This window comes from Chenopodium album, chromosome 6, assembly GCF_948465745.1.
Source record: "Chenopodium album chromosome 6, dcCheAlbu1.1, whole genome shotgun sequence".
In the NCBI taxonomy this organism is placed as follows: domain Eukaryota; kingdom Viridiplantae; phylum Streptophyta; class Magnoliopsida; order Caryophyllales; family Amaranthaceae; genus Chenopodium; species Chenopodium album.
The window spans coordinates 8,122,438-8,130,660 of record NC_137839.1 but is presented as its reverse complement, the minus strand read 5'-3'; the positions used below and the strand labels follow the sequence as shown (position 1 = coordinate 8,130,660).

Genomic DNA, 8,223 nt, shown 5'->3' with positions numbered 1-8,223 from the left:
ATAACACAGGACTAGAATGCAAGCCTAACATTAAGGAAAATTTCTATAGAGTGGTTGCGAGTTGTTCACTGTTGGATGTGTTTTCCAAAAGCCAAATTCCAACAGAAATAAAGTCTTCAGAAAGTAAAAAGCCAAATTAAGAGCATTAATAATCGAAAAAAAATCATCTCAGTGGCTTGAGTTACCAGTCTTACCACCACCTCCAGTGAGCATAATTTTTTATTTAGCTTGCTAATCAAAATATAATGCAGCACATGAGCATATATACATAGATTCAAGAATATAGACATCATTAAAATATTTTTTAATATATTCCTTCACAATGTATAATTGTGTATATATATAATACGAACTACTCAAACTGTTTATAGCTGCCGTACAATCACAAGAATAAACTCATATTATGATGCAATTATTTCCATTTTTGGGAAAATGGATATTACTCCTTATGAGAAAAAGTATCAGGGTTACAAACCTATTCAATATATCGTTTCTCACAGCTCCTTCTAACTAGCAGCTGGCTCTGGTCTCCAAAAATTCTCATTGGGCTATCATTTTTTGCACAAAACCTCTGATGTCAAAATCCTCGTCCTTGCCTTTTGTAATTACACCCTGATGAAATGATACAAAATTACATTAATATAAGCAACATCACAAAACATCCAAACCACCACGCCTCTAAAGTGTAGGGGTTAAATATCAACCTTTTCTGTGATGATACCAGATATTAAATTTGCTGGAGTAACATCAAAGGCTGGATTCCAAACAGAGATTCCAGATGCAGCAACTTGCTCTCCAAGTCCTCCACGAGAATTCAATAATTCCTTTGGGGATCTTTCCTCATTGATACTGGATTCTCCAGAAGGCAAGGACAAATCGACTGAAGTAAGAGGTGCAGCAACATAAAATGGAATACCATGATGCTTTGCACACACAGCAAGGCTGTAAGTTCCAATTTTATTGGCAGTATCTCCTGCAAAGAGCATATAAAATCAATAAATGACACTACCCACTGCCCTCCATGCCACAATAAATTTCAACAATCCTGAGTACCATTCGCAGCCACACGATCTGCTCCTACAATGACTCCTTGAACACGTCCAGGCTTCATCAAGGCTGCTGCTGCAGAATCTGCTATCAGCGTAGCTGGGATATTGTCATGCACCAACTCAAAAGCAGTTAACCTAGATCCCTGTAAAAGAGAGTATGAAGCATGAGTATAGAAAAGCCTTAGAGAAAAAGGCAGATTTATACAACGAAAAAAAAAGCAATAAACACAAGAACATAAAAATTATGAAATGATAGTAAATCAAATTGCTCGTTTTGGCTCTTCTCTGACTTTGCCATATAATCCTGTAAGACTTAAAATATTACATTAGATATTTCACATTATATGCTTAATAACTAAAAATTTGTCCCTTAAAAATGTTACATTGGATATTTCACATTATATGCTTAATAACTAAAAATTTGTCCATATTTTAAAGACACAAACACACAGTTAATCGGAAATTTAAACTGCCTGTTTAATGGCCTGTTAAGTGATTTTTCTTATCCACTTGGACCCATGGTCCATTCCCTCATCAACACTCCCTCTAGTCTTCTACAGCACATATTTCAATATAATGTTTGGACTGCGAATCACTAGCATATGCCTTTGCAATATGCTCATGATAAAATTTCTCAGTCTGGTCTAAACATTTGTGATTGCATGTCTCCACATTTATGCTGCCTATGAAGCTCTGTGCAGAGGACTATTTAAGACAGAGCATAACGTTTTTACCAAGGCCATAACCTTCATAGCTCCCCTCCCCCCCCCCCCCCCCCCCACACACAAGCCTAACTTGCAGAAGACGGGTGGATGTCCATGCTCCATACACCCAACATTATAAAGATTAAGAAATAAAATAAAATAAAGGACACGGATGGTAGGATACACGTGCTCTTTTTCTAATATATCACCCATGCCGAGGGAAATGCATAGGAGCAACCTCCGCAGAGACACAGTGGAATCGTACTGTGAAATTAGGCTTGACATAATTTGCTGGATGCTCACATCTTTCAAGAACAAAATGGATTTTATCTGGAAATTAGATAATGATGCAAACAAGCTTAAAACATGAGCAGACTATTATGATGTTATCACACATTTATGATTTCCAAAATCCAAAAGATGTTTGGAAGCATAAGATATCTCCTGTCCAATATTATCAGGGTGATCTAGGTTACCAAAAGCATCAATTGTTCCAGGGTCAACTTCTTTAACTTATATATCTGATTATCATGATTTTTTGACAATTACAAGAGAAAATTAATACTTAAATAGGGTATTATCCCATTAAAATGCATTACTGAAGCCCAAGTGCCACAAAAAGGGTCTCTGGGTTGCAATATCCCTTGGCTTTCTCGTTTATGAGTTCCAAAACCCAATTTGGGAAATCACCATCACCATCAGGTCCATCACTAAATGTCTCTGGATATGGAATATCTTAGAATAATAGGTGAAGGGAAAGCAAGAGAGAAAGAACGGCAATGGATTCGAGCATACAAAAGGAGAGAAACAATGCATTGATATCACTCTTCAAATAATTTACTTAAAAATAACTGGGTATCCATCAATACTTCTTACTTACCACCAAACCTAAAACTAGAAAGATATCAAATATTGTAATGAACATACGGGGTGAACGGCTTACAGCACATCATTTTGCAACAACAAGGTCAACAACAAAGCCACTTTTGTTACTTTTTGCTAGATCTCAGACATCATGCATGAATGCTAATGCACTGGCATCATTTTCATATATATATATATGTATATATATATATATATATATATATATATATATATATATATATATATATATATTACACTCCTAGACATTGGGGTAAACTGATCTACAAATACAATAGACAACCCCTGCCAGTAAAGCCATGCATCGTCCTTTTATTTTTTCCTCTTTTGACCAGTGTTTGTGTAAAATAGTTGATATTTGATAGCCACCAACATTTTGAGTGTGGTGCATCACATGTACTTACTTGGTTGAATGGCCGAGTCTCTGTGCAATAGGCCCTCTCAAGGATTCCTTGGGCATGGACAGCACGAATTACCCCCAATGCAGTACCATATCCAGCAGTCGCAAGACTGTTAAGAAAAAGCCATAGCAATCTTAGCAAAAATTTTAAAAATGACATCCAGTAGAAATTGTAGGAAAGAATATCTATCTTGCAATGAAATTGCAAGAATGTGTTGGATAAATAATTGATGGAACATGCTAAGATAGCTCGATACAAATATTATGAGAAATCATGATGCCTGGGAAACAACATACCTCCCAGTATTGCAATGAGTCAAGATGGAAATTTTCTTAGCATCTTTCAACTGACTTTCAAAGCAACTAGCTCCATAAGAACCAATTGCTTTGTTTGAGGCAACATCATCCTCAAGCATTATTTCAGCAGCTTCTATGTAAGCCTGGGACACCATTATGGAGAATATAATGAATTTAAGATATAATACGCGAATCTAAAGTATAAGAGGAAAAAGCTATCCTACCTGAAACACAACATTTGCTTCTGAACACGTGGAAGCAGCTTTCACAATGATTTCTTTAAGTTTTGTGGCAGCATCCGAAAGGTTCACAGCAGTTGGACGGCTATACATACATAAATGATGAATGCAAAATCAGCATACACAGTTACACACCAATTTGAGAAGGCAAACACAGAAAATTTGATTCAAACACAGATTTGGTTTATATGATCAACTTGTTAATGATACTAGCAACAAACCTAGAGACTAGATATTCCAATTTCTGAGCAAGAAATGAAGCAACATCATCAGCAGTCCCTTGGAATTTTTCTAAGTTCACAGCTTCCACGGCCAGAGAGAGGGCAGCTGCAATTGCAATTGCTGGTGCTCCACGAACCACCATTTCTTTAATTGCAAACCTGAATTAGAAGAAGACATTGCGTAAGAATGACAAGTATATCCTATAATAATTGAAGAAAGAATGACAATCAGTTTTTCCTAAAGCTTAGTGGCATCTAAACAGCGAGTAGTAATGATGATTGGCAATAGTACTGAATTTATCCAATAAATTGAGGTTCTCAGGAATTATCTAAGTTCATGAAAAGAAGCTATATATATTGCACATTGCTACTTGAGATAGGTTTTCCACTATAATTTTGGCAATTTCTTCACTCGGGCGGCTATATCACTTAATAAGCTAATAGTCAAGCAGCTCAAGCTATGTATATAATTGATTTACATCTTTTGCTCTCAAGTAGAATAAATACTATTCAGAGCAATCAAAAACCCTTCCTAGAAATTCAAATTTCTCACATTCAACCAACCAGATAGACATATAGTACACCACGATGAGACTCGAACTCGACAAGTCTATGATTCGGAGTTGGGGTAATGTCTCTACAACCAGGCCATAAAGTGTTGCTCATCTTCATATACAGTACATAGTTAAACATAAATTTATGCAACCCCATAATACATGCTAATTTCTACCATTTGTGCATCTTACAAACATGGTAACAAAGTTCCAAAATCAAATTCAATCAAAGTCAATAGATAATTAATACGAGTATAATTAAATACAAAGATTAACAGAAATACCATCCATCAGAAGCATTTTTAATATCCAAGTAGACAGTTTCCAAAGGAAGCTTCCTCTGTTAAAAATCAACAGCAATTTACAGCATAATTAGCGATTTAATTTATCTTCTACTTTCCCCACCAATTTCAATTTCTTCTGCAAATCCAAGGGCAATTCGAGGAGGATAAGTCGATGTTCAGTTACAAGGAAGGATTTTCGACAACGGAATGCAGGGAAGAGAAGAAGGATGTTTCCGAGTAGTGCTGCCTCTATCATTTCTACTAACATGTTTTCTAATTGCAGGTCTCAGATTAGTAAGAAGAGGAAGATTATTCATCCCCCATTTCTGATCCCCCTCACTACCAAAAGAAGTTTGCTTTGAACATTAGTTGTTGTACTTGTACTTCTAGTTTCTCGTCCTTTAGTCAGTGTCTTGAACTTAAGTGTCAGTCTTGTAAGTCTTCTAGTGTTGTGTCCTTACCCATGAACTAAAATTATACACCAGTTGTAATGGGTAGGTAAGTGCTTTGCTTTAAAGCTTTGTAACCTTTGTCTAAAAAAAAATCACTTGATTTCAAAAAAACTTATCACATGATTCACTAGGATATTTCTAATTATATATAAGAACTTTAAATACTTGTATTACCTAAGCTAACTCATTTGTGACAATCCATCAGAACAGAGGGAATAACCCTTAGACATTTCAAAATATCATTAATAACCCTTATTTTTAAGACTAGATTAATGAATCTTTTTGTTTTTCATATTGTTTTAGTGAATGTAATTTGGCCACTAGCTAGGGCTAATCATGAAGAAAACCGGCTATTCTTTTGTCTCACATGATTCGAGTCTAAATGTCTAACAATCTGAAATTTTCCAACACCATTTATAAAGCAAAATTAAGTTGATCCTCTTAGCTTATCTTCGTATAAAAAAAACTCAGTACCAAGTACAAACTTTCAATTATTTCACAATCACAAAATCCAAAATTGTGAATTTGTACTATATCTAACTACCTAATACACAAACTACAGAGTTCTTGATTTTCAATTTTTTTTCTCTCTCTAAATTGAGAGCTTATCTCTCTAGGATTCTAGAGCCTCTTCCCCTACCTTTCTCCACCGTCTTTCACCTTCCTCAACAATCAACAAGAACTATACTTTTACCTTTAATTTTCTTCAATTTTTCTGTTCGCCTGCATCTCTATATAGTTTTCCCCTTATTAATTTTTTTTCCCTTTTAAATAGCAAGTTTCGTTTTTTTTTCGTTTTTTTGTGCTATACAGTTGGAGTCGCTTGTCCTCATAGTTTACTCCCTGTTTCCACCATCTTGTTCTTTATAGCTATGTTTTTTAAAAATTCAGTTCAATTTTCTTCAACACAAGCTCTTTAATTAGTGGTTTTTATTTTTTTTTATTTATACTTTGTTCGTGTTCCCTAGGTTTCGATACTCTGTTCGAGTTTCTTGGGTTTCGATTACGAATACCCTGTTTTCATCTTCCCCTTTATCAGTAGATATGGCTTCATCTCAATTTTCTGACAACACAAGTCTGAATCCGTCTTTTTATCCACCCCAAAATTCCAATTTCCATCGTCACCTGGTTTTCGGCAAGTTTGTAGACTATCGTCGATATTCAGAGCAACGCATCCAAGAATGGGTGTCAGAGCAGTGGATAAAATTTGGGGATATCACTGTTCAAAAATTCAATAATACTTTTTTGTTTTTGTGTGAAGACGTTCGAGACAGAGACGCCATGTTGGAGCAGGGATCTGCAGCGTACCAGGCGGCTCTTCTTGTCTTCAAACCATGGACTCCAGGTGATTCTATAAAAGATATTAGTTTTAATGAGGCTGCTATATGTGTACACCTTGATGAGGTACCTCTGAATTTATGCGCGTATGATGTTGTACAACCGATGCTTTCTTTGGCTGGAAATATTTTGTGTACTGATAAACACTATTCGGGTTCAATTAGATGCTTGCTTAGAGTAAAGCTCCAAATTCATGTTTTTGAACCGTTATTACCAGGTTTCTTCTTGGACCTCGGAAACTCTGAGTTTAAATGGATTAATATCAAATATGAGAACTTGTTTATTTTGTGCTCTAAGTGTAATAGAGTTGGTCACAGGAAGAATTCTTGTGTTTCGTCTTCTGATAAGACTATTCCTTTGGTGTATGACAAATTTGGATGTTGTAAGTCTACTTTTGATCTTGACCATAAGCTCTCCAACTCGAACATTGGCCTAAAAAGGACTGAAAAATTCAGAACTACTCGAGTTAATCTTCGGAGTATTTTTAAGGACATTGTCCTACACCAATCCCAGAGTAGCCAATCAAAGAAGAGGCCCCTTATGTTTGCTACTCAATCTTTCTCCCCTTCGAAAAAGAGGAAATTGTGCTCCGACTCCACAGCTTATACCCATCATATTCCTACAACAACCAGCGACACACCTACTTTCTCACCTACTAGAAAATTCCTACCTAATTTTAAGTCTAGGGTTTTTAATGTGTCCACTTCCTCACAAAAATCACAACCTCTCAAACAACCAAAACCTCCTTTTAGGAAAATAGCATGTTATGGTTTGAAGAAGCGGAGGAGAGGAGACAAGATGTGGGAATGGGTTACGCATCACGGTACCAAGAAACGGTTGAGTAGTGAGGTTGAACCTTCTACACCACTTTTAGCTGAGTTACAACTTCAGAATTTGCAGGAAACTGGTTGTTTTTCGTGCTTACTACCTTATAAGAAACACAAAGGAGTTTCGGTTTAAGCATCTACAACAACTTCTGAGGGATCGGTGACCTCCCGTACTGGGTCACCAAAGTCTAAATGAAAGTCGGTGTTTGGAATTGTAGGGGCTTGGGATCAGCGGACTCCCCTAAAATTCCTTATATTTCTTCTCTAGTCCACTCTCATGGTTTGGATATTGTTTGTCTTTTAGAAACTATGGTGTCTGTTGATAATGTTGCACAAAAGTTAGCTCCTTTGTCCTTTTTGGGTTGTAGTGGTGTGGATGCTGTTGGCCTTAGTGGTGGCCTGTTTGTGTTTTGGTTTACACCGTTGGGTTTGGTTCCTGTGTATATTTCTCAGAATGTGTTTCTATGTAAATTGGAGCAAGGAGATGAAATTAAGCATATAATGTTTGTGTATGGTTCGCCTCACATTTCTTTTCGCTCGGAGGTTTGGAATTTGATTACAAATATTCTTGAAACCATTCCTAATGTCGTCTTGATTGGCGACTTTAACCAAGTTGAATACCTTTCGGATAAATTGGGGGGTAGCTCATCTATTCCAGGACATATGGATTTTATTACTTGGCGCATGGGGCTGAATTTGGTTGATGTTCCGTATTCTGGTCCAAAGTTTACCTGGACTAATAATAGGACTGATTCAGATCCGATTTTTGAAAGGCTAGATAGGGCCTACGCCTATTCCGCTTGGTTGCTAGATTATCCTGACACAAGAGTTTTACACCAACCTATTTTGTTTTCGGATCACGCTGTTATTATTCTCTCGGATAAAGTGGAATCAGGATATGTAAAGCGTCCTTACAGGGTGGAAAACTGGTGTTTGTCGGCCTCTGAGGTTCGTGAAATAGTACACACTGCTATCA

The 8,223-nt window shown here is 36.5% G+C and overlaps 1 protein-coding gene across 2 annotated transcripts; it reads right to left on the bottom strand.

Moving 5' to 3' along the window:
- Positions 1–453: 453 nt before the first annotated feature.
- On the bottom strand, positions 454–4,698 carry LOC145634483 (methylthioribose-1-phosphate isomerase-like). Of its 2 annotated transcripts, XM_081685909.1 has the most exons (8): positions 4,631–4,698; positions 3,793–3,951; positions 3,557–3,656; positions 3,333–3,475; positions 3,040–3,145; positions 1,054–1,192; positions 705–973; positions 455–612 (listed from the first exon to the last, which is right to left on the bottom strand). In XM_081685909.1, the coding sequence occupies exons 2-8, from the start codon at positions 3,933–3,935 to the stop codon at positions 541–543; spliced, it is 972 nt and encodes a 323-aa protein (XP_081542035.1). In that variant the 5' UTR covers positions 3,936–3,951; positions 4,631–4,698; the 3' UTR covers positions 455–540. The 2 variants fall into 2 exon arrangements, with proteins under 2 accessions (XP_081542036.1, XP_081542035.1); XM_081685910.1 differs by lacking the exon at positions 4,631–4,698 and having other exon boundaries at positions 454–612.
- Positions 4,699–8,223: the final 3,525 nt, after the last annotated feature.